Source organism: Marmota flaviventris, chromosome 2 (genome assembly GCF_047511675.1).
Source record: "Marmota flaviventris isolate mMarFla1 chromosome 2, mMarFla1.hap1, whole genome shotgun sequence".
In the NCBI taxonomy this organism is placed as follows: Eukaryota; Metazoa; Chordata; class Mammalia; order Rodentia; family Sciuridae; genus Marmota; species Marmota flaviventris.
In genome coordinates, this window is record NC_092499.1 from 43,782,010 (window position 1) to 43,809,764 (window position 27,755).

Genomic DNA, 27,755 nt, shown 5'->3' on the forward strand with positions numbered 1-27,755 from the left:
TTGATGATTTTGTTCAGCAGATTTTTATTTATAGGACCTTGTTGAAATACTGTTCTGTAGTGATCAAATTATTTGGTAGAATCCTTAAAATGTTCTCTCATACTTGCTGCTGCCTTCAAGTTAAGAAAAATAAAACTTATAAGGATCATTCTAGCATTGTCTCACACATGAGCTTTTGGGGACACCACATATCCAAATCATAAAAATACATATTTTTGCAAGCATAAACAGGTATACTAATGATGGTAGTGACTGATAAATTAGGATAGTGGGAACACGAGGTTAAGGGAATAATTCTATAGAATGGTCCCACTGTACTGACCCCCACATGCTTTCTTTCTTTTTTTTTTTTTTTTCAAACCAGTCTGCAGGTTTTTTATTTTTTTTATTTATTTTTTTTTTTTTAAATTTTTATTGTGGGTTGTTCAAAACATTACAAATTTCTTGACATATCATATTCCACACTTTGATTCAAGTGGGTTATGAACTCCCACCTTCACCCCATACACAGATTGCAGAATCACATCAGTTACACATCCATTGATTTACAAATTGCCATACTAGTGTCTGTTGTGCCCCGCTGCCTTTCCCATCCTCCACCCTCCCCACTCCCCACCTCTCCCCTCCCCTCTCTCTACCTCCTCCACTGTATAACCCTGAGGGTCTCCTTCCATTACCATGCAATTTCCCTTCTCTCTCCCTTTCCCTCCCACCTCTCATCCCTGTTAAATGTTAAGCTGCACTTTTCAAAAAGACAGTCCCCAATGGGAGAAAATACAGCCACAAGACCATCAGAAACACCATGATTCAAATCACCCTCTCCACAGTTAAGGTACTGAATTTTGTGTCCTACATATTTTAACATTATAAAAATTTGAAGCAACAAAAAAAACACCAATTCAAGCTGGATCATAGACTTTAATGCAAAACATAGAACCATAATGTTTCTAAAAAGGAAAACATGGTGGGAAAGGGAGATTTCTTGTACAGGGCCCAAAAGCACCATAGCTGCATTTTAAAAATTGGAAAATTAAAATATATGTTAAAAAGTTCAAAGAATCTGGGCTGGGGTTGTGGCTCAGTGGTAGAGTACTTGCCTGGCATGTGTGAGGCACTGGGTTTGATCCTCAGCACCACATAAAAATGAACAAATAAAGTAAAGGTATCATTATCATCTACAACTAAAAAATTATTAAAAAAAAAAAAAGGTCAAAGAATCTAAGGAGACAGTGATCAAATACTAGCAAATAAATAAGAAAAAGAATTCTGGAAAGATTCAGTCATTAAAACAAGAAACTTGAAAAAAAAAAAAACCTTCCACAGAAATTATTATCCTACAGGTAGGTTCTAAACAAAATGTAGCACAAGGATGGATATCTGAAATCAACAGAAGTCTACGTAGGCAGTTATGAGAAATACTCAGGGATCAACTATAAATATCAAAAGGTTTAAGAAAACAAACCTATAAGAATAATAAAGCAAATATCATTAAAGATCACTACCAATACTCTTCAAAAAGAAAAAATAAATAAAAACAGGCATCTGAAAGATGGAAACAAAAATGAATTTGAATATTTTAGAAAAGAGCCAAAATTCACAACTACAATACTTACTCTTAAATGTGAACAGTCAGTGGTCACCAATGATACAAAGCAAACAGTGAGAAGAGAAAAAAGGAAAGAAATTCAGAGGAAGCCAACAATTAAGGAAAAGACAACTTCAATACGAAAATAATTCCATTTAATACCATTCTTTAAAACAAAATCAGAACAACAACAAAAAAAAAGAGCTGGGGATGAGGCTCAGCAGTTAAATGCTTCTGGGTTCAATCCTTAGTACCAAAAAGAAAATAGAACAAAAGAGAATTTTTTTTTAAAGTTGGCTGTGACACATGATTGACACTTTTCCCCAATTTTTTTTGTTTGTAGATAGACACAGAACCTTTATTTATTTTTATGTGGTACTGAGGTTCGAACCCAGTACCACATGCTAGACAAGCACTCTACCACTGAATTATAGCCCCAGCCCAAAAGAGAATTTTTTAAAAAGAGGAAAGGAAAAATTTAAGATCACAGGAAGTTCAACATCTCCTGAGCAAAACTATCCTAAGAACTTGGGACTGTAACAATGCTTCAAGAATTAGGTTATGGGCTGGGATTGTGGCTCAGTGGTAGAGCACTTGCCTAGCCCCTGTGAGTCACTGGGTTTGATCCTCAGCATCACATAAAAATAAATAAACAAAATAAAGGTATCGTGTCCATCTACGACTAAAAATAAAATAAAAATAAAAATAAAAAAGAATTAGGCTAGTTCTCTCTCCCTAGGGGACACTTGGAATTTGGAAATGTCTGGGGACATTTGTAATGTTATTTAGTGCTGAGGAATCAGACATGCTAAAAACCAGTCAAAATGTTCCAAAATGTTGCTAAAAGCCACAAAAATGTTCCACCTAAATGCCTGCAGTATTCCCTCTATTGAGAAATAATAGTCTATGCAGTAAAAGTATCCTCTCAGTTCCTGACATGCTATTCATTTTTATGACATTTCAGGACCCCTAGATAAAAAGAAGACACTAGGAAAAATTCAAATCACACATACCAAAAAAAAAAAAAAAAAAAAATCAGAGGTTGGGGTTGTAGCTCAGTGGTAAAGCACTCGCCTGGCATGTGTGAGGCACAGGATTCGATCCTTAGCACCACATAAAAATAAATAAAAATAAAGTCATTATGTCCACCTACAACTAAAGAAAAACATTAAAAAAAAAAATCAGGCTGGGCGTGGTGACACACAATAATCACAGCAGCTCAGAAGGCTGAGGCAAGAGGACTGCAAGTTCAAAGCCAGCCTCAGCAATTTAGCAAGGCACTAAGCAACTCAGTGAGACCCTGTGTCTAATAAAATACAAAATAGGGCTAGGGGTGTGGCTCAGTGGTCAAGTGTCCCTGAGTTCAATTCCCACTAGGTCCTCCCCCGCTCCCCCAAATAATATCAGGATTGAAACAAACTCTTCAAAAGTAACACAAAGTTGGGGCTGAGGTTGTGGCCCAGTGGAAGAATACTTGCCTATGAAGCACTGGGTTCAATCCTCAGCACCACATTAAAAAAAAAAATGTGAAACAAGTTCAAGGACAACAGAAATGGCTTTGAAAAATTAATGGAGATTTATTTCCAAACTACCAATCAGTGTGAGAATAAAAGAGACATTTTTCAAGAATTCAAGTCCCTAAAATTTAACTTCTAAGCAACTTTTGTTAGATCCTGTACTTTGGTAAAATAAAAGAATAAACCAAGAAAGGATCCAGTTAAAAAGGAATTCCCAGCAGGGCAACGTGGTGCACTCCTGTAATCCCAGCTGTTAGAGAGGCTGAGGTGAAAGGATTGTGAGTTCAAAGCCAGCCTCAGCAACGGTGAGGACCTAAGCAACTCAGTGAGACCCTGTCTCTAATAAAATATAAAATACGGCTGGGGAAGTGGCTCAGTTTTGACTCGGGTTGGGGATGTGCCTCAGTTGATTCAGGATGAGTGCCCCTGAGTTCAATCCCTGGTACCCACCCCAAAGAAAAAAATTCCTAGCAGGAAAGCATCACACAATAACTATAACAAGTCACAAGAAGTCTACAATAGAGGAAAGGGATTAATAATCTAGAGATAAACTGTACCCTCCCCTCTATACATACACACAAGAGGAAGGATAGTAGGATAATGTCTTTAAGAGCTTGAAAACCATGATAATTGTAGGGTCTTTGGAAATACAGCAATATATACACAGAAAACTAAGCAAATTTTAAAAGGAGACAAATCCAAGAAAAATAAACAAAAAAGTACAGAAAAGAGAAAGAGACTACAGCATACATCTTTAAAAATAATTACTTTTTAGTTGTAGGTGGGCACAATACCTTTGTTTTATTTTTATGAGGTTGAACCTAGTGCCTCACACATGCTAGGCAACCGTTCTCCCTCTAAGCTACAACCCCAGCCTACAGTATGTATCTTAAGAATTACTATATACATAGTCATAATGAAAACAGTAATTTCATACAATGGGATATGAAAAGAAATATAAAAGGTTTCACAAATCTTCTGACATAACAAGAAGTCAAAAACGTAATTTTTAAAAATATTTTTTTTTTAGTAGTTGGACACAATACCTTTATTTATTTTTATGTGGTACTAAGGATCAAACCCAGGGCCTCACACTTGCTAAGTGAGCGCTCTACCACTGAGCTACAACCCTAGCCCCAAAAAAGGTAATGTTTAACATTGCCAGAGATTTTTTTTAAATAGAGATTGTAAGTATTTTATTTTATTTAAAATATGGAAATAAATATCACAAGTGTTAAAAGTAGTTGTGCTTCTGGAGAGTTGGACCAGAGAGAGATGGACTGGGTAAAGGACAACTATTTTGGCCATAAGCATTCTAATAGTATGTGCCAGTATTTTTTTTTTTTTTAAAGAGAGAGAGAATTTTAATATTTATTTTTTAGTTATCGGCGGACACAACGTCTTTGTTTGTATGTGATGTTGAGGATCGAACCCGGGCCGCATGCATGCCAGGCAAGCGCGCTACTGCTTGAGCCACATCCCCAGCCCCAGTATGTGCCAGTTTTTAAACAAACCAGTAAAATAGAAAATGAGGAAAAGATACAGTAGTATATGAATTCACTGAAAATACTAAGCAATTCATTTTGCTAGTTTTTTGTTGTTGGGGGATGGGGCTGGATTGAACCCAAAGGCACTTAACCACATCCCCAGTCCTTTTTATATTTTCTTTAGAGACAGTGTCTCACTAAGTTGCTGAGGGCCTCTGTAAACTGCTGAGGCTGGTTTTGAACTCCTAATCCTCCTTCCTCAGTCTCCCAAGCCTCAGGATTACCTTAGTGCGCCACCACACCCCCTTACCATGGCTCATTTTGCTGTTTTGTAGCCAAGTATTTTCCAATAATGACTACATACTAGCATATAGAAACAGTTCATTTCTTGAAACTTAATTGTAATAAGAGTAAATACCTGCTTTATCATGTTTGCAAATTTTTTAAATAAAAAATTAAAAGTTGCCAATAATCTCATCATCTAAAAAAAAATCACAAAATATTCATAAATATTTGTACTTTTTCAACATACTTTTTAAATATAGTTGATTTATGGTCCATAATATGGAACTTTGCTTTTGTTTGTTTGTTTTTTGTCGTGCTGGGGATTGAACCCAGGGCCTTGTGCATGCAAGGAACTATGTTTAGTTGTTCATAGACCTTTATTCTATTTATACGCAGTACTAAGAATTGAACTCAGTGCTTCACACATACTAGGCAGACACTCTACCACTGAACTACAACCCCATCCCCAGGAACTATGCTTTTTAGCATATCCTAAGCACTGACTTATCAATAAACACCCTTCATAAAAATTATCCATTTTGAAGGGAAAAGTAACCCCAATCACTGATTCATTTTAACTGAAGTTGTTATTTCCCTGATATTCCATTTCCCTGGAGGAGTGCGTAGATGGATTATTTTTAACATCTTATACTAAAATCAGGAAGCTTTATTTCATCACAGTGTCAAACGAGGAGATGGGGAAGAGTAGTAATATAATATCAATACATTTTCTCCATTCTGTGGGCTTTCCCCCCAAGAAATGCCACAAAAATTACAAGATAGCTTCTCATTTCATTTTTAATGAATTGTCCTCAGCAACTTCAGGTAACACCTGTTATGTGCCAAGCCCTTTACTGTAAAATGAGTGAAAAAAGACTGAAAGGCTGGTTGCTCACATCAGTGTTTTATGAAAATTTAACACAACTGTTCAGCAACAGTGAACTAATTAAATCAAGTATGGCCTTGCTGAATACCATGCAGCAAATAAAGAGCATCCATGCAGTGAGGATGCTCTATTTACAAATTTGGAATGATCTCTGATATGTAAAATTTTTAAAAGTAAAGCAAAAAACAGGGGATACAGTTTATTTTATTGATTGATTGTGGTGCTGGGGAGTAAACCCAGGGTCTTGTGGATACAAGGCAAGGACTCTACCAACCGAGCTATATCTCCAGCCCACTGGGGAATACAGTTTATAACATGTTGTATCACAAATGCTGAACCTTGAGACAGCATTACATACTGGTCAAAAACAACCCAGAAGCTCACAGCTCTATTACCTACTATTTCATGTTGAGCAAGTTACTTAAAGATCTGTCCATACTTTTCTCTCTCTAAAATGGAAATTACCTATGACATAGGGTTTTGGTAAAAATCAGAATGATTCTAACAGAGAAAGCTCTCATTAAATATTAACAAGTGTTACTAATAGTTCTTTATACACACATGTAATGTTTTCTTCTAACTAATCAAACAACACAGTATGTTTAAATAAAACCCAACAAAAAGTCCTAGCACATTCAAAACCAGTAAGTTTTTGCTAACAAGTGGCTTCAATGTACTAAAAAACAGAAAATTAAAAATAATAACTTTACAAAATAAAACTGTGCAGGGTGCATTGGCACATGCCTATAATCCCAGCAACTCCAAATGAAGTAAAGATTTTTTAGAGCAGTGAAACAAACTATTCTATATGAAGGTAGATAGTCAGTCTCTGGGTGACGTTAAAAGTGTCAGTGTTGGTTTATCAACTGTAAAAATTGTACCACATTGAAGTGAGGGGATGTTGATGCTGGAGAATGAGGGGAAAAGGATTATTTGGAAACTGCATTCAAAGTTGCTATAAACCTAAAACTGTTCTTAAAAAATAAATAAATAAATAACAGATCACAAGGCAACAAAGAAAGTGTGCTTGTTTGCTAGAAAGAAGAAGAGGAGTGAGCCAGTGTGGTGTTCTCAATCCTGTAATCCCAGAGGCTCAGGAGGCTCAGGCAGGAGAGGAATGTGAGTTCAAAGCCAGCCTCAGCAATTTAGTAGGCCTTAAGTAACTCAGGGAGACCCTGTTTCTAAATAAAATATAAAAAAGCGCTGGGGATGTGGCTCAGTAGTTAAGTGCTCCTGGGTTCAATCCCCAGTACCAAAAAATAAAAAGAAAGAAAGAAGGAAAAAAAAGGGAAAGAGGACACAATTTGGAATCAAAAGGAAATTAAATAAATTTACAGGAAAAGCATTTTTGCAAAAGAAAAAAAATTAATAAAAATACAATTCAAAGTTGAAAAAAAGGATGGTCCTAAAACATTACTGGTAGGAATGTAAAGTAGTACACTTTGAAAAACATTTTGACAGTTCCTCAAAAAACTAAACATTGGACTGAGGATATAGCTCAGTTGGTAGAATGCTTGCCGCACATGCACAGGCCCTGGGTTCAATACCCAGTGTGGGTTTGCACACGCGCGCACATACACACACACACAACACACACACATAAACATGACCTAGACACTGAACCCAACATATGCCCACAAAAAAATTTACATAAATACTCATAACAGCCAAAAAGTAAAAACCACCTAAATGTCTATCATAAATAAAATATAATATACCCACACAAAACAATATTATTTGGCATACACCTGTAATCCCAGCAGCTCAGAAGGCTGAGGCAGGATTACAATTCAAAGCCAGCCTCAGCAATTTAGCAAGACCCTGTCTCTAAAAAAAATATATAAAAAGGGCTGGGGATGTAGCTTAGTTGGTGAGTGCCCCTGGGTTCAATCGCCAGTACTATATGTATACACATGTGTATGTTATATATATATATAAACATATACACATATGTAGTACTATATGTATATATAGTATACATACATATATATACATACATACATATATATATCATACACACACACATACCCCTAAAAGAAATAAAGTGCTGTTATATGCTACAAGGATGGACTTGAAAACATCATGCTAACTGAATGATAAAGCCACATATTCCATTATCCCACTTTCAGAAATGTCCAGAATAGGCAAATCCATAGACAGAAAAACGATTAGTGGTTATTAAAGGAAGGAGAGAACTGGGACTAATTACTGCCAGATGCAAGGTTCCTTTTTGGGGTGATGAAGATACTCTGAAATTACTAATGAGTGTGAAACATACTGAACCCTCCACAGAAATGTATACTTTAAAGGTTGAATTCTATATTATGTGAATGATATCAATTTTTAAAGATTTTTTAAAATTAAGGGTGGTCCTAATGAATGACCATTCCTAAGCACTAGTATCATATTAGTATCAAACCGCTAACATCACCAAAAAAAAAAAAAAAAAACAATTGTTGTGTGCCTTCTGATGTAAGACCACATATATCATCATCATGTAGAAAGTTATCTTTCCCTCCAATATCACTTTCCAAAGACAGAAAAGGAAAAAAAAAAAAAAATTCTGATTAAGCCCCTAGATTCAACAAACTAAGTTTCAAGGAAAATAAATAAGACAACAAAACACACCACAGGGAAGTGGTCAACAAAATCCAGACTCTGGGACTCTTTAAGGAACAAAGACCTGATTAGTTCAATGACAAATCAAACAAGATGGACTGAGTCAGGATGATCACAGGTTCCAGGCCAATCTCAACAACTTTGCTAGCAAGGCCTTCAGCAACTTAGAGACCCCATCTTCTTCATTTTTTTTTTTTTTTTTTTTTTTTTTGTAGTTATAGATGGGCAGAATGCCTTATCTTACTTATTTTTATGTAGTGTTAAAGATCAAATCCAGTGCCTCCCACATGTTTGGGCAAGTGCCATTGAGCTACAACCCTAGCCCTAGAGACCCCGTCTTTTTTTGTTGTTGTTGTTAATTATTTTTAGTTGTAGATGAACGTTTCTGTGGTGCTAAGACTCCAACCCAGTGCCTCACATGTGCTAGGCAAGCGCTGAGCTACACCCCACACTGAGACATTATTTTAAAAAATAAAAAGGGCTGGGGATCCAGCTCAGTGGTAGAGTACCCCTAGAGGTTTAATCCCCTGTACAAAAGGAAGGAAGGAAGGGGGATAGGAGTGTCACAATGTGTGATCTGGATTCAAACACACTTGTTCAGATAACTGAGAAAATCGGAAATCTGAACACTGGATGTTGGAAAATATTAAAGAATTACTAATTCATCTCAAATATTTGGTATACAACTACAATAATGAAATTGCAGTTGTTTTTTAAAGCTCTTATCTTTTAGATATATACTGAAATTCATAGGAAAAACTATATGATTCTGGGATTTGCTTCAAAATGGGGAGAAGCGGCACATATAATTCCAGGATTGCAGGCTGAGGCAGGAAGATCACGAGTTCAAAGAAATCAAGGCGCTAAGCAACTCAGTTAGACCCTGTCTCTAAACAAAATACAAAATAGGGCTGGGGATGTGTCTCAGTGGGCAAATGCCCCTGAGTTCAATTTCTGTTACCATAAATAAATAAATGGGAGAAGCAGATATAAGTACAGGTAAAACAAGACTGGTCATAAGTTGTTACTGTTTAAGATGAGTGACAGGTTTGTGGGAGGCCACAGTATGTGCCAAACTCTCCAAAATGAACTATTAATGGCTATACATAATACAATATTTGTAATATAGAGGATAAAAAAAGAAGTAGTGGATGGAAGGAAATTATCCTATTGAATTCAGGCTGGAAGAATACCCAGAATTAAAACAGTGGTAACAGTGAAAAGTGCAAATTAAATTAGGGTTACTTCTTTAGGTTAGTAGTAAGGCATCTTGGACATTCCAGGCAAATTTTCTTACCCCACTTTAAAAAAAAAAACTAAGAGGCTCCATAATTTTTATTGTATATGCAAAGAGGACTGCAATCTCCCCAAATTAAGAATTGCTGAATTAGAATTTATTTTTCGAATAGTGAGGCTATATTACATGACCCTTTGAATCACCGTACTCCAGGGTCACACACTTTCAGCAAAGCTCTTTTCCTGCTTTAGAACTTTAGCTAATGGCATTGCTTCCAAATAGAATGTTCTTTATACGTTTAGGTATTCCCAGATCTAAAAGTATACCCGTTAGGAGCATTACAAGAATTTTAGTGAGCTAAGACACTGACTGAAAAACTTAATGTCTGACATAAATCAAGTGCTCAATAAATACTAGCAATTACCTGAAAGCCTATCATACACAGGTTTCTCATCATTCTCAACATACTGTTAATTTGCCAATGCACATTTCTAGAGTATAAGCTCCATAGGGACAAAGTCATTGTTTCATACATAATTACATATCCAACACCTAACACAAAGTGGCACTCAAATATATTCACTGGAAAAAATAATTAGAATAAAACTCAGACTGACCAGATACCTCTCTAGTACCAAGTAATTGGAAGGTTATTGATAACATTAATGATGACAAGGAATAAAGGAGAATGAACAAGTATGCTTTGTTGGGGGAAAGAGGCAAGCACTTGAGATCAACTGAATGGATGTATTGAATTTGAGGTAGAAAAGTTAAACCAGAGTTAGAAATGTGCCTGGGACATTTGGAAGTGAAAATGTAATTCTGGCTAAGAACGTGGCTTCTGGAGGAAGGCTTCAATTAAAGTTCTGCTTTTGATGCCTCCTCGCTGCATGATATTGGGCAGATAAGTAATAACTAATCCTCAATATTTCAATGCCGAGAGAGAGAGAATAAAAAGAAAAAAAAAAGACACCACCACTTGTGCTAATATCACTGGTTGTTTTAAGATTCAAATGGGTAAATACTGAAGCACTGGAATAACATTTAGGAAACAGTAAATGTTAAGTATTATTAAGATAGTAGGGCTGGGGTTATGGCTCAGAGGTAGAGCACTCGCCTAGCACGCATGAGCCACTGGGTTCGATCCTCAGCACCACATAAAAATAAAATAAAATGTGGATCAAAAGAAGAATGGGGAATGATAGAGTGGAAGCTAAATATATACAATTTTGAGAAAGAAACAACTACAGAAAAGTGTGGGTTATTGCATATGGTGAGTAAGGACACGGGATTTGGCTATGTGAAGATCAATTACCAACAGAAAAACAGTTTTCTGCAAAGCGTTCAAGGGAAAAGTAGAGCAAAAAGGCAGACTAGAGACTTGCACAGTCGCACATGCCTGTAATTCCTGCTATTCTGAAGGATGAGACAGAAGGAACTTCAAGGCCAGCCTGGACAACTTGGTAAGACCCTGTGTCAAAATAAATTTTAAGAGTCATGGAGGACTTGCCTAGCAAGTACCACACCCAGGGTTCATTCCCTAGGACTGAATGCCTATAATCCTAGCAGCTCTGGAGGCTGAGGTAGGAAGATCTTGAGTTCAAAGACAGCCTCAGCAACTTAGCCAGAGACCCTATCTCTACATAAAATACATTTTTAAAAAACAGGGCTGGAAGGCTGGGGTTGTAGCTCAGTGGTGGAGCATGTGCCTCGCACATGAGGCAGTAGGTTCGATCCTTGGCACCACATAAAAATAAATAAAGGTATTGTGTGTCCACCTACAACTAAAAATATTAAAACAAACAAATAACAACAACAACAAAAAAGGCTGGGGATGTGGTTCAGTGGTTAATTCCTGGTACCAAAACACAAAACAAAAAACAGTACAAGGGAAACACTGCCCCAGCCTTAAAAATGAAGAAATCAAATTATGTCTAAGCAAATACCTATTAACTTAAAAATCCTTAGGCAGCATCATGTCACGTTATTACCAATCTGTATGCCAGAATACGCAAACACAAATTAAAAATTTCATATTTGCTGGCGATTCATTAGACTCCTGGACAATTTTCTATGTATTAGCTATGCAACATTATTATATTTTTGTTCATATTTTTGTTAGCTATGTCAAATGACTGCTGATTGGCAAACAAGTATTTTTTATGTACCAAAAGCACATTTTACCAATTTCAGAGGAATATATAAAGATATATTTGCAAAAGGCATAAACTAGGCCTGCACCTCATGGGGGCTCAATAAAACTTTGTTAAAATGTATTCAGTTAGTGTATGCCACATAAAGTGGAAACACGAAAGTAAAAGGCAAATTCCATTTCTATAAAAAATGCTAAGGGGATAGGAAGGTAGCTTAGTGGTAGACTACTTGCCTAGCAAGCTGATGCCCTAGGTACAATCCTCAACAAGGCAAAAAAAAAAAAAAAAAAGCTAAGACTACAGTATAAAACAGTGATTTCAAGAATGGTAATAAGCAGGGTGTGGTGGAGTACACCTGTAATCCCAGAGTCTCTGGAGGCTGAGGCAAGAGGATCAGAAGTTCCAGGCTAACCTCAACAACTAAGTGAGACCCTGACTCAAAAACGGGAGTGGGGGGCGCGCTGGGAATGCTCCTAAGCAGTAAAGCACCCCTGAGTTCAATCCCCAGTACTCAAAAAAAAAAAAAGGGGGGGTGGGGGGCGGGAGACGGGGGTAATAAGATGCAGTCTTTGAAATCATACAAACCTGGTTTCAAACCCGAGCTACAGTACTTACAGCTGGAGGATCGTGGGAAAGTTACTTATCTAAATTTGCCTCATTTGTAAATACGAATATATACTTCATAAGGTTATAACGCAGACTGAATGGCAGTTATAATTTTTAAATAACATTCACTGCCAAAATCCATGAATACTCCATTTTTTTTCAAGCCCTAGATCAAATCAACCAAAATCTCTAGAAGATAAGACAAATGTCTACATATATTTTAAAATTCCACAAAGTGATTGTGACTGGCAGTCCAGTTTGGGAAACACTGTCTGAAAAAAATCTTTGTGGAGTCCAAGGTAAGAAGGCATTACAGAGTTTTAAGACATAATCTATTGATTTTGTTCCAAGTTTCTAAGACAAAACTTTTCCCAACATTCTTTATACAGAAAAAAGAAGTAGACTGCAAAGTTTCATTTTACAGTTTACTTATTTATGCTTTTTGGTCCCAGGGATTGAACCCAGGGACACTTAACCACTGAGCCACATCCCAATCTGTTTTCATTTTTTGAGACAGGGTCTCGCGAAGTTGCTGAGGCTGGCTTTGAATTTGCAATCCTCCTGCCTCAGCCTCCTGAGATGCTAGGATTACAGGTGTGCATCACCTTGCCCAGTATTCTTAAGTTTCATTTTAATATCTTTAATCTCTTTTCCAAAGCATATAAGATTCTATAAGGTATACCTTAACCGTTCATGTTCACTATGGAACAATTTCAATGGATACTTTAAAAATATGTGTAGACAAAAAAACGACATGAAGACCAACGAAACAATAGAAGACATAGCAACCAACCCACATAAATACAGCTATATTAGACAAAGGTGCCATAAACATACATTGGAAAAAAGATCGCCTCTTCAACAAATGGTGTGAGGAAAACTGGAAATTCAAAATGAATCACACATGCAGATATTAGACAAAGAGATTCTGTGCCTACTAGAAAAAAAAACAAACAAACAAACAAACAAAAAAAAAAAAACAGTAGGCCCAAAAGTAGGAACCAACTTCTTCAATAAGACTCCAAAAGTGCAAGAAGTAAAATCAAGCTGTGGTGGTACAGGCCTTTAATCCCAGTATCTGGAGATACTGAAACAGGAAGATGGAGAGTTCAAAGCCAGCCTCAACAAAAGTGAGGTGCTAAGCAACTCAGTGAGACCCTGTCTCTAAATAAAATAGGGCTGGGATATGGCTCCATGGTTGAGTGCCCCTGAGTTCAACCGGGTACTCCCCAAGAAAGAAGTAAAACCAAGAATCAATAAATGAGATGGTATCAAACTAAAAAGATTCTTTACTGCAAAGGAAACAATCATTAATGTGAACAGAGAGCCTACAGAATGGAAGAAAATCTTTATCACCTGCCACTTCAGATAGAGCATTAATATCCAGGATATACAAAAAAAACTTAACACTAAAAAACCCCAAATAACCCAAGCAATAAATGGGCAAAGGAACTGAAAGAGCGCTTCACAGAAGAAATACAAATGGTCAAGAAATATATGAAAAAATGTTCAACATCTCTAGCAATTACAGAAATGCAAATTAAAACATCATTGAGATTCCATCTCACTCCAGTCGGAATGGCAATTATCAAGAATACAAGTTAGGGCTGGGTTGTGGCTCAGCGGTAGAGCGCTCGCCTAGCACATGCCAGGCTCTGGGTTCGATCCTCAGCACCACATAAAAATAAATAAAGATATTGTGTCCAACTAATAAAATAAACATTAAAAAAAAATACAAGTTAACAGTAAATGTTGACGAGGATCTGGAGAAAAAGGTTCACTCATACATTGCTAGTGGGACTGCAAATTGGTACAAACACTCTGTAAAAACAGTTTGGAGATTCCTCTGAAAACTGGGAATGGAACCACCATTTGACCCAGTTATCCCACTCCTCGGCATATGTCCAAAGGACTTCAGCATACTTCAGTGATACAGCCACATCAACATTTATAAAAGCACAATAGCCAAGCTATGGAACGAGCCTAGGTGCCCTTCAGCAGATGAATGGATAAATAAAATGCGTACATATACACAACTGAATATTACTCAGTCATATAGAAAAATGGAATTATGGCATTTTCAGTAAATGGATGGAACTGGAGAGTACCATGCTAAGTGAAATAAGCCATTCCCAAACAAAAACAAAGACCAAATATTCTCTCTGATACATGGATGCTAACCCACAAGGGAGAGTGAAGATGGGGAAGAACAGAAGTCCACTGGATTAGATAAAGGGAAATGAAGGGAAGGGAGAGGTGAGGGGAATAGAAAAAGACAGCAAAATTAATCAGACATAACTCTCCTATACTTGTATATGAATATATGAGTGCACATCATGTACAACCACAAGAATAGAATCTAAATTAGAATAAGTTATACTGTGTATATATATCAAGATATACTCTACTATCATGTATCTAAAAAGAATTTTAAAAAATTATGTTGAGTTGGGCATTGTGGCACATGCATATAGTCCCAAATACTTGGGAGGGTGAGGTAGGAGGATTGCTTGAGCCCACGATTTCTTCCACGAGTCAGATCTTGTATCCAAAACAAAGAATTACATGTGTAGATGACCAGTGCACACACAAAAGTATGTAACAATGGTATGGGGGTGCATTATTCCTATGTTTTCGTAAAGTAAGTTTAAGTTTATAGTATTAATCCACTGATGTTTCACTTAAACAGCACATACATTTTCACACATTAATTTTATACACACATTCAACACATAAATTTTTAAATAGGCATCTCACAAAAAAATAAAATATTTATTTTTTTACTTGTAGTTGGACACAATACCTTTGTTTTATTTATTTATTTTTATGTAATGCCGAGGATTGAACCCAGGGCTTCGCACATGCTAGGCTAGTACTCTACCGCTGAGCCACAACCCCAGCCCCTCACAAACAATCTTATTATAATTGAAGGCACTTAACGCAAATTCAATATTCAACCAAACTTTCTGAAACCCTATTAATTCAGTAAAAAAATTTTAAGAAATACAGCACACACACAAAAAAACACACAAACACAATCATGAACATTTTATTCCAATGAATCAGTATGAAATAAGGAAATCCCTGGGGGAAAAAAATTAAGAACCTACAAACTCTTTATCAATACTTCTTCAACACAATCAAAAAATATTATAATGGTTGTATCAGAGTAGATCAGCCAGGTGTGATGGCACACACCTGTAATCCCAGAGGCTCAGGAGGATGAGGCAGGAGGGTGGCAAGTTCAAAGCCAGCCTCAGCAATTTGTAATTTAGCAAGCTCCTGCCTCAAAAAATAAAATGGGATGGGGATTTGGCTCAGTGGGTAAGCACCTCTGGGGTTCAATTCCTGGAACCACACATACACAAAATACACACACACACACACACACATCAACTGAAAGCAAGCAAGTAAAAGGAATCTTCCTTAAAGAACTTTTATGATGCTGTTAGGGAGAGGAGAAATGGAAGGGAAAATAAGAAAAAGCAGACAATATAGTTTTCATTAATGCAAAGATTTTAGTAATTTAGACATTTCTCAGCTCCTCACATTAATGAAACTTATGAAGGACGAATGCAATTACTACCTTGAAAACTGTTAAAAAATCAAAACTTACGTACAACAGTACAAAGATAAAAAAAAAAAAATGGTATCAGGAACTAGCGGAACTATTATTCAGTGGACCCAAAATTCAATGCAACTTTTTAAAATAGATGCACTACTACGATGGCGCTACTCACACAAAAAAGTTAGCAGCATAGCGTCCCATATAGTTGTATATCAACAGAACTACACGAATTCTAAGTATTTCAAAGCAGACTGTACATAAATTTACAAAAAACACAGGCAATTTTTACTTAAGCCCTTTGAAAATTTTTTAAAGCCCGTTTTTTAAAGCCCAAGAGTAGAGCAATGCACAAATCTAAAACAATGAATTGATTTAAAGTGTCAAAATGTAAGTGGTTTTACTTTTTTTTTCTTTTTTAAGTCTAACCTCACCCACTTTGTAAACTCAATCAAAATCAAACTGAAGAGACTCATATTTATTTGAGGACATCCTTTCTACATAAATCTAACCTTTCCTCTTTCAACACATCTTCCTAATTATTCATCATAGGTATATGTGACAATGAACAATAATGCTTACACCCTAAGTATGTATGAAGAAAAAGTGCAACACTATTTAGATGCATGTTTAGATTTAACCCGGGAAGGAATTTAAAAATAAACACAAATATTTTAAAAATTAAACCTTTAAAAAAGATGCAGCAATTTTGAAACTCAAGACTTGAGCCCTAAACTAGTAAGAGTTTCCAAAAGTCGGTCATCCCAGCCTATCAAAGATTTAAATTAAGAGGAACAAGTCAGGCTCAATTATTAAAGAGTACTAAGAACATTTAACTTTGCTTCACGAGTTGGTACTGTGAAACAAGTATGTCATTTCAAACTAATACTAATTATCTTCTCAATCGTTTCACAAACACAACGGTCTTGTTTGGCTTTGTATAAAAATTAAAGGGATTGGGAGGAAGTCTGGTGAAGGTGTTACTCTAAAAAGAAAAATTCAGTGTTAAAAGTGTTGAAAAGTCAGCAACTAAGGAAGAACTAAAGGAAATCCAAGCGAGTAAAGCAGCACCCCAGATAAGTAGGAACTCAAGAGTTGACGGTGGAAAATGAAAACTTCCCAAGTCGGCCGCAAACTATAGTGCATGGTAACAGCCCAAGAAAAAAGCGTGACTGTCAAAGGGCAACTGCGTACCAAGTCACGGGGGAGGGGGACAGACAAGCCTAATCGGGAAAGGGGGGGTGGTCCAGGAAAAGGTGATAAACTGTTCTTCGCAGTTCAGGTCCTCGGGTTTTCAATTTCAAGAAGAATAAACAAGAGCAAACTCAGTACACAGCAGCCCGGCGCCGGACTCTCACGAAGAACAGCTCGGCCCCAAGGCCGAGAGGCCGGGGAAGGCCGCCTCCGGAGGAGCCCCCGCAGACGCCATACTAAAAGCCAAAATGGCTGCCCCAAGGAAGCCCGTACCGCGTAGCTAGTAAGGGTTGGAGAACAAGCTTCAGCGGGAAAGGGGGAGGGGGACCCTAGGAAGACCCGTCGCAGGACCATCATCCCCCGAGCCGCACAGGTATGTTCCTCTCGGCCTCCCAAGGAGAGGGCTCGGGCTGAAGGGAATCCCTGCCCCACATCCGCCCCCCCAGCCCCAGGCCGGGAACCTCTCTATGGTAGCCGTCCCGCACACTGACCCCAGCAAGGTACCTGCAGTTCGGCCCGCTCCACCTCCCAGTGCGCCCGCTCCATCTCGAACCGAGCCCACTCGTGCTGGATGTAGTGCAGTATCCCCGGAATAGTGTACTGCTGTGGCCGGGACAGCTCGGGGCCTGCCGGGGGACCGGCTCCCTCGGAGGCCGGAGGACCCCCGCCGCCCGCCGCTCCGTTGCCCCCCGGCGAAAGACTCAGGTTCCCCCCAGGTCCCTGCTGCTGCCGGGGAGGGGCCGTCATTCCCGGGCCGCCACCACCGCCTCCGGCAAGCTCGTCCATTGTGTGTGGGGCCCCGGCCGGGGCTCAGGGCTAGACGCCGACAGCTGGGGGAAGGGCCGTGGAAGGTGGCCCCGCGCCGACGGCGGGGCGGAGGCCGGCCGGGAGAGGGGCGGGGAGGGGAGGGTCGTTGCTATGTGCCTGCCGTGGGTCAGAGCAGGGAGCTGCCGGCCGCCGCCATTACAATCCCTCCTCCATCTGCCCGTCTCACTCACTCACTTTAGGGAAAGGGGGGCCGCGGCGGGAGGGGGGGGGGGAGAAGGGGCAGGGTTGGGAAAGGGATAGACGTAGGGCCGCTGCTCCCGCACAGCATGCCGGGTAGAGAACGCCGCTGCCGCCGCACGCTTAATAGCCAAATAGAGTCCGGCCTCACCCTACGCAGGCGCACTGAGGACGCAGTTGATCGCAGTTAGAGGGCGGAGGAGTATGGGCCCCGCCCCTAAGCCCGCCCACAGACGGCTCCGGGTGTTCGTCTAGGCTATGGATTCTGGGGCTCCCTTCGACTTTTTGGCAGCGGGATGGCCTCTGGCTCCGGGGTTGTGTCCTTCGTGTGGGCAGCCGTAGGGCGTCGTTTCCCAACCGACGGAGTCGGCCTTTTGCTTGCCTTTGGAGCTGGGGTTAAGCCCAGCTTGTCTTTGGCAGCAGCCAATCCTGGGTTCCGGACGTTTCTCTTGCATTCCTAGCGTGTTTCAGGCAGTCCCAAAGGGTCAGGCCTCTTTCTGTGCCTGTCACTCGCTCTATCTTAGGTTTCTTAGCACCAGTCAGTTCCCGAGACTTAGATGTTCTTTTTGGGCAAACAGCCCAGATCCTTCCAGCCGTGGTGATTGATTCCTCGTCTTCGTTTGGGCTTTGGTCCCATTTCTGTGCACCCGTCTGCCCTTCGACCACTTTGCCTCTACTCTTCTTTCCTAATCTGGGATGGGCTGTGTTTTGGAAATTTGGTAAGAGGAGCAGAAGCGATTCACTACGTAATATATACATAACCACTCAGGATGTAATTTGAAAGAGATAAATTAGTACATCTTATTTTATCGTGCCTGCTTTACTGTTACTAAAGTTTAATGAAGAGCAAATTGCTATTATTTATATATGAAATGAGGTCTTAGGTCACAGTACTATTAAGAACTATTTCTCCACATTATTAAAGTACTGATTCTTCATTTATTAGTGACCACATATCACCTGCTTATTCAGTCTTACTCGCTGAGGGCAAGGGACTATAGTACATAAAAAGCTCAGAAATACACAACATGCTGCCTCCATACCCAAATACTTACGTACTAAGAAACATTTTGCAAGAGGGTATGGTTGATATACATGATGATAGCATCAAAAGAAGAGGAAGGTGCACACTTACATTTCCCACGGGTACCTTCTGTTCAAGAAAAGACTGGGATCTTAGGAAAGGAAAAAGAAAGGAAATTGTTTCTCTTATGTTATATATTTTATTAAGTAGTACTATATCTAAAGCCTAGCAGACATTCTCATACATTTTATTTAACTACCACATCCAGTCCTTTCTCCATTCATGACTTGTTTTAAATCTTCCTACCTCAACTCTTCCTCCACCTCTCACAATCACTGCCACTTAAGTGGTCTTCCTCAAAGGCAGATATGATTTGTCATCTAATGCTTAAAATATTTTAGTAGGGCTGGGGATGTGGCTCAAGCGGTAGCGCGCTTGCCTGGCACGCGTGCAGCCCGGGTTCGATCCTCAACACCACATACATAAACAAACAAAAAAGATGTTGTGTCTGCCGAAAACTAAAAAATACATATTAAAATTTCTCTCTCTCTCTCTCTCTATCTCTCTCTCTCTCTCTCCTCTCTCTCTCTTTAAAAAAAAAAAATATTTTAGTAATCTCCAAATTTAAAGCCCAAATTTAAGCTGGCATATAAAGATCCTTCAAAATTGTAAATTGTCCCAGCCACCTAATCTTTCATTACTCATCATGCCAACCAATTCTCTGCAGCCAAACTACTGGCTTTGGTTCCTCAAATGCATAATGCTGTTTCACTCCACAGTGATTTAACACATGCCATTTCTTCCATTCCTCCTTCAAAACTCAACTCCAGCATTACTTTCTCCAAGAAGTCTTCCAGATTGCTCACAGACCATATTTTGTTCTTTATTAATAGTATTCATATACATAAAGATGCTCCTCCCCTTACAAAGGGTTACTTCCCCATAAACCCCTCATAAGTTGAGATGATACACCTAATCTACTGAACATCATAGTTTAGCAAACCAGTATACAGTAGAGTGTCACCAAATATAACTAGCCTGAGAAAAGATCAAAATTCCAATATCTCTTTTGTATGTTGATATAAATCAGGGACTAGCTTACTTATTACACTATTTAAATCATGTGTGTACTGGTCAGTAATGTACCAAACAACTATGAAAGCTAGAACTGCACATATGAGTATTCAATAAATTCTTGCTTCTTTCAGTTGTGATCCTCCTGTCTCATCCTCCCCAATTGCTGTGCTCCACCACTTCAATCATTAGAACACTGCAGTGAGTTTCTAGAATTTTGTCCTCTGTAGGTAAAGAACTTTCCCAGGCCACATTATCATTTACCTCACCCAACTGGAATTCCCGACCTAATCTGTAGCTGAGTCATTTCCTCTCTTCTGTCTCACCTTTGAAATTTCCTATTTGTTCTTTTAGTCCTGTTCATCTCTCTTTCCCTGCCCATAGATTCTTTCAGAAAGTATCTTTATATCTTTGATAAGTTTAGAATTTTAGAGTGTTTTTTTCCCCTTTTCCCATTGCTAATCTTTAGTACCTGTGTGTTTTTACTTTTTTTTTTTTTAATTTTGACCAGAGGGACTTATCTTATTTTATTTACATATATTATGTCAACAAAGAATGATAAGGAACTCCAGACTTTTTTTTTTTAACAGTGGTTTTTTTAAAAAATATTTTTTAGTTGTTGATGGACCTTTATTTTACTTATTTATATGTGATGCTGAGAATCGAACCTAGTACCTCATGCATGCTAGGTAAGCGTGTCACCACTGAGCCACAATCCCAGCCCAGGAACTCCAGACTTTTAAATAAGTCAGGAATAGAAAACACTAAGATGTCTTCTTACGAAATATTCCACTATCTTATATACACAGAGTTTTGACTCTGCCTCTGAGAATTGAATAGCTTCTTGTAATTACTCACCTAAATATATAGTTTTATATCTTCCTGAGCACATACCTGGCCTCCTACAAAAAAATTCAAACTGGTTCATAAACACTAATTTAGACATAGGGTTTGCATCATCTGCAAAGGTTTTGACAAATATTTTTAGCTCCACGGTGGAAAGAGAAAACTGAGATAAAGAATCCTTGGTCACTTTAGCCAAGTCCTTAGTAGGGCAGAAAGTGGTTCCCACTTAGTGAGTGTGAATGTGTATTGGGAAACAAGAAATAAAGTCTCCCTTCACTAAATTGGTTCCCACTATCTTATTGATTGGTTCAATATTACTGTCTCTGGTTCCCAAGTTATTTGCATGTTTGAAATCATTTTTACGTAGTTTAAGTCATTTCAGAGTAATTCAGTGATGACACTGTGCTTACATTTATAAACAGAGAGCAAACAAATATTACAGCCCAGAGGAGTAGACTGATGTGTTCAAAACCAAAGGTACAAACTAAGTGACATACCAAACACAAAAGAAGGAATCTGCGACAGCAGCACCAAGGTTTAACATACCAAATGAGATCAGATAGCTCCTTCTCATTGTAGTAATTGCCTGTGGCTAAGAAAATTACAGCAATACTTGTAGGACACTCGATTCATTCAAATAATATCTTGTATGCAAAAGAAAAAGGAAAGAACCTTCAAAGACTATAGAAAAGTCTAGACATCAAAATCTTTAAGAAACTCAGGATGCTATATCAAATTCTAGTCCAAGTTCATTCCGGAATTGTCTCCTGGGTAATATGAGGCAGAAAAAAAGTAGGCTGTGATAATATTGTATAATACCTAATTCATAGAGATGTCAAAATTGAAAAGGAAAAAAAAAAAAAAAGATTGTCTTGATCCAAGTCTCTCCTGGACATTGACTAAGAATGAATAACCAGGTCTATAAACATGTTAACAAAATGACTGGAAAATGTGACTGAGTGGGAAACTGACAAAACTTTTCAACAAGCTTGGAAATATGGTTTGTCTTCCATTGTAGCAGCAGGGGAGAATGTTCAAAAGAATGATACCAGACATGGATATATGGCCTGGGAATTCTATGTTAAAGACAGTGTTCTCGGGGCTGGGGATGTGGCTCAAGCGGTAGCGCGCTCGCCTGGCGTGCGTGCGGCCCGGGTTCGATCCTCAGCACCACATACAAACAAAGATGTTGTGTCCGCCGAAAACTAATAAATAAGTATTAAAAAATTTTTAAAAAGACAGTGTTCTCTTTGGAGAATGTTTTGTTGTTGTTGTTTTTGTTTTGTTTTGTTTTATTCTGGTGCTAGGGTTGGAACCCAGGGTCTTATGCATGTTAGGTACATGCTCTGTCACTGAGCCATACTCTCAGCCTCTGGAGAATGTTTTGGTAAAATTTAACAACAACAACAACAAACATTTTTTACAATAACATGTTTTTAAATGATGGTAACTTTTAATTTTCTTTCTATCAATGGGCCAACCTAAGATACATGACAATATTCTACAAAAAAAGATTGAAAAATTTGTTAGGGACATTTTAAAATAACTCCTATTGCTTTTTGTTGTTTCCCTTATTTTAACTAGCTCTCTTCAGTGGAGGATCTGCCTTTCTGCCATCAAGTATCCACCAGGGGTTTCTGAGAGCTTTAGGTTCCTTAATGGTACCTTCCCTTGAACTCATTGCAAAAGGGACTCTGGGCCTCTTCCCAAGTCCCCCTATTATTCTTATAGTCACATTCACTCCCAGCAGAACTCTTTCCCTTGGGTAGTGATTGTTGTTTCTGGGTTTCTTGGCATTTTTGACCCTCACAAATCCTCATTTTCTAACCTCCACTTCTGCCAGTCCCTGCTCTTCTTAAGCACTCTTTCCTCCTCTTCTTCTTCCTCTCCCTCTCCTCTTATTGTCCTATTTCTTAGTGCTACCTTAGTTTTTCCTACCCATTGGTACTCTAGAGTGCTTTACCCAGGATGTTTCTTCTCTTGGTTTTATTGACTGTACATATTTTCTTTTGCTTCTGGCTGGGTGCAGTGGTGCATGCCTGTAATCCCAGCAGCTCAGGAGGCTGAGACAGGAGGATCACAAGTTCAAACCCAGCCTCAACAACCGCGAGGTGCTAAGTAACTCAGTGAGACCTCTCTCTAATGAAATAAAAAAATTGGGCTGGGAATGTGGCTCAGTGGTTGAGTGCTCCTGAGTTCAATCTCTGGTACCTCCCTCCCCCTAAAAAAAAGTGCTTCTGGGCAAAGGGCAGTCAAGGAGGCCATCAAAGGCTGTGCTCTACCCTGAAATCTGATCTGAACCAGAATAGTACTAAGTTCAGATATGAGTCTGAAAACTTGCCTTGGTGAGCATTTGCCTAGTATGTTTTACTTTTTGGAAGTAGGAAGATTAGCTCAACTCTATGAAGAGCAAGTCAGACTTAGGGATTTTGGAAGCATTAGATATAATAACAAATGTAGAGAATGTAGCAGTTTGACCTTTACTAAATTTTCATAATTATTTAATTGAGCCATTTCTTAAGCATTGTAGGATCCATGTTGATATCAACAAAAAGTAAATAATCTATTAGAATTGTGCCTTTTGTGTTAAGCTCCAGGGTCAAGACTGAAACACCAAAACATGCAATAAAAGCTTTTACATAGAGTATAACTGGCCAGAGTTAGATTTATACTAGTGAATTGGGAATGAAATTGTGCCTTCATGGTCCTTGTACAGATATCACTGAATTACTAGTCCTGAGGAAAATCCAGAAGTAATGAGCATTGAGTGTGGGAGCACAGACTAATTGAAATTGGATCCTTCCTCTACCATTTTACATAGTGACCTTTGGCAAGTATATTTTCACATCCATAAAGTTTTTGGAGATAAAAACCATCTCTAACTTGCAGGGCTCTTAGGAGGATTATATAAATGTGGGCAAAGTGTTCAAGCAGCACCTGGCACCTAAGCAAGCATTGTATGAATGTTGTCTACTGTTATTTCTCTTTCTGAACTGGGGAGTTGAGTCACATTAGGACAGTATTTGGGAGTCTTTTTTATTCTACAGTACTTGGGAGTCTGTTTTATTCTACAGTATTTGGGAGTCTTCTGTCCTTGTTTATTTATTCTATCATGTATTTATGTCCATATACGATTATGTATATTTATTTTATACTTTGGGTTATAATCCAACATTGTGTTGTTCAAATTATTCTTATCTTTGACTGTTGGGAGCTCTTCCAGATTGTTCCATTGGCCTACAGCTCTTTTGAGATATAATTCACAAACTGTAAAGTTCATTCAATGTATACAATTCAATGGCTTTTTCCTATACTCACTGTTTATGGAACTATTCTTACCATCCCTTACGTCTTAGACATAACTTTCTGAACCCTATGCCCCCCGAATCTTCTTGGCTGTCTCTTTAGATTTGCCTCCTTTAGATATTTCGTGTAATGGAGTTATACAATATGTCATCCTTTATGACTGGCTTCTTTCAATTAGCAAATATTTTCAAGATGAATCGGTCAGGTCTATTTTTAATCTTTACCTATTTAGATGTTTCCTTTACATAGTTGTAATCTATATGAATGTAGAATTGGTATTCTGATTTTGTGACTTAACATTATTTTATATACATTTTCCCATTCTTCTGCATAGTCTGTTTATTTTCATTTTCCAGTTTTTATTTTTTTTTTAAGTTATCAATGGACCTTTATTTTATTTATTTATATATGATGCTGAGAATCAAACCCACTGCTTCACACATGCTAGGCAAGTGCTATACCACTGAGCTACAACCCCAGCCCCTTCTTGTTCTTAATTTTAATAAAAGACATCACGCTGGTGTTAATTTTGATACATAACAATTCTGGATTGTTATCTGAGCTTGCAATATCTGGGATTGTCCCGTGTTTCACTGTTACAGTGTTATGAACATTTTTGTGCATGTAGATTTTTAATTACACCTTAGGATAAATTCTTAAGACTGGAATGCTAGAGTTAAAAGAATCATTTTCAAGGTTCCTTTAATGTTGCAATTGACCAGATCATACTGCAGAAAATTATAACAATTTAAAACACCACTAAAAATCTAGACATATAAATGTTGATATGATTCCCTATAACCTTGTCAACTCTTTTATAATTTAATATACATAAAGGGAAGAAATGAAAAGTCAGCATGCTAAATGTTTTTCAAGAACTATTCATATAGCTAGGCATGGTAACTCAGGTTTGTAATCTCAGCTACTGAGGAAACTGAAGAAGGAGGATCACAAGTTTGAGGCCAGCCTAAGCAACTTAATGAGACGCTGACTCAAAATAAATAAAAAATTTAAAAATGGACTGGGAATGTTGTTTAGTGGTAGAGCACCCCTGGGTTTAATCCCCAGTATACTGGAAATGAAAAAAAAAAAAAATGTTGTAGCTGGTTTTCTTCTGGTATAAAATTTACTTATAATGAATTACATTAGTCTTTATATTTGCTGAATTCTGGCAATCCATACATCTGTGTAACAGAAATCCCTCACAACTATGTATTTTTACAAAATGAAATGTCATTTTGAAAAATCAGAGTGCAATATAAGTAGTATGGGTAAGTAGTGTTTGTGAACTTTTATTTCAGATTTATACATATCTGTACAGTGGATCACAATGTAAAATATCTCTGTCACAGTCATAATAAAAAAGTTTCACATAGGCATGGTGGCATACTCCTGTAATCCCAGCAGCTCCAGAGGCTGAGGCAGGAGGATCACAAGTTCAAAGCCAACCTTAGAAATTTAGCAAGACCCTAAGCAACTCAGCAAGATCCTGTCTCTAAATAAAAAGGGCTGGGGATATGGCTCAGTGGTTAAGTGCCCCTAGGTTAAATCCACAGTACCCCTCAAAAAAGTCTGAATCACAGTTCTTATAGAGGACTTCAACAGGTAATCAAATAATAATCACATACATTATAGACAGGATAATTAGCTCTTTGTAGATGGAAAGGAGACTGGAATAGGCAGGAAAGGATTCACCAAGGAAAGTGATATGTTATTTATGATGTTGGCCCTTTAGCACTTGCTGCCTGACACCTGTTGAGCTCTATTCTGAGAATGTTACATATCCTAACTCATTTAATCCTCACAGCAACCTAGTGGGTAAGTACTATTATTATTCACATTGTACAGGAGACTGAGCTCAAAATAATTAAGTATCTTGGGGCCAAGGTTGTAGCCCAGTGGTAGTGTACTTGCCTAGCATATGGGAGGCACTGGATTCAATTCTCAGCACCACATAAAAATAAAATAAAGGGGAACTAGGGCTGGGGCTTAGTTGTAGAGTGCTTTCCTAGCATGTGTGAGGCACTGGGTTCAATCCTTAGCTCCACATAAATAATAAATAAATAAATTTAAGATATTATGTCCATCTACAACTAAAATAAAAATGTTTAAACAAAAAATAAATAAAAGGTACTGTCTATCTACAACTATATATATATATATATATATATATATATATATATATATATATTTTTTTTTTTTTTATCACTTTTATTTCTAGAAGCTACATGTTCTACTCTTTTTTGGAAGGAAGGTACCAGGGATTAAACTCAGGGTCACATCCCCAGCCCTATTTTGTATTTTATTTAGAGACGGGGTCTCACTGAGTTGCTCTGCACCTCACTTTTGCTGAGGCTGGCTTTGAACTCACTATCTTCAGCCTCCTGAGCTGGGATTACAGGTGTGCACCACTGCACCCAACATGTTCTATTCTTTCATGCGGTGATTTATTTGATATTTTCCAGATTTATTGTGCAGAAGCATTAGAAAAGAGAATACCAACATTATTAAATGTAAATGATGGTTTCATGCCAGTAATACACTGAGTGAGGCAAAAAGGCAATGTGATAAATTAAAGACAGCATTATGAGTCAGGAGATCAGAATTCAGGATTTCATTCTACATCTGCAAAATGAAGGGAGTACACATCAGGAATGACAAATATAAGGTGCATATGTTGTCACTCCCTATTTCCTAACTCACAATCGACAGTAATCATTCATAGCATCCTTTGTTTTGAACTTCCGTGCAGCTCCAGAATCCTCTCAGGGCAGTTCATTGTAGTTAGTCAGCACCCAGGTCAAAACCTATTTGCCATATTTAGACGACAGTCTGTAAAGACTTCCGGTTCTAACTCCCAGAAAGACACCATCACAAATATGAAAACTGCCCAGTTTAATATGTACTTCTGTGTTTTCTCTGAGTATTAAGTTTATGCCATGTAGGATCCTGGGAAATGGACATGTTCTGCTATGAATCTACCAGTCTCACTCATCTTGGCTTTCAAAGCATGTTCATGCCAAACCAAGAAAAGTTCTTGTTTGATTTACCTTTCTTTCATCTAGATTCTCTGCTAGGGCATCCTAGCATCCTTTATATTGTACTTTCCCTAATGCCTTTTTTCTTTATTTATTCTTCCTTGTTTTTCATATACATTCACAAAAGCTTTTGAGTCTACAATCTCCTAACTTTCTGGTGATTAGAATGTCTTCCCTGGCCTTGTATATTACTGAATGCAACGAATTTCTAAACAGGAAGTTCATACCTGCTCCCTGACCACTCCCCATATTTGAGCATATTCCTTCTTATTGTCTTAACTTCAGTTTCATAATTATTTGATATCCCTCCTTCCTGATGATTACTAAT

At 38.1% G+C, this 27,755-nt stretch overlaps 2 protein-coding genes across 7 annotated transcripts in view; one reads left to right on the plus strand and one right to left on the minus strand.

Annotated features, from left to right (window-relative positions):
• The window catches only part of Strn3 (striatin 3), a 91,693-nt gene extending 73,549 nt beyond the window's left edge, over window positions 1-18,144 (minus strand). For 4 of the 5 annotated variants that reach the window (XM_027929821.2, XM_071607821.1, XM_071607822.1 and 1 more), the window contains exon 1: window positions 17,639-18,143. In XM_027929821.2, the coding sequence (XP_027785622.1) occupies window positions 17,639-17,920 (282 nt within the window). In that variant the 5' untranslated portion in view covers window positions 17,921-18,143. Of the gene's footprint in view, window positions 1-17,638 lie in introns of all 5 variants that reach the window. The other variant, XM_071607823.1, reaches the window with a different exon arrangement.
• The window catches only part of Ap4s1 (adaptor related protein complex 4 subunit sigma 1), a 73,135-nt gene continuing 62,540 nt past the window's right edge, over window positions 17,161-27,755 (plus strand). For both annotated transcript variants that reach the window (XM_071607824.1, XM_027929819.2), the window contains exon 1: window positions 17,161-17,507. The gene's annotated coding sequence lies outside the window, so the exon portion shown is untranslated. The remainder of the gene's footprint in view (window positions 17,508-27,755) is intronic.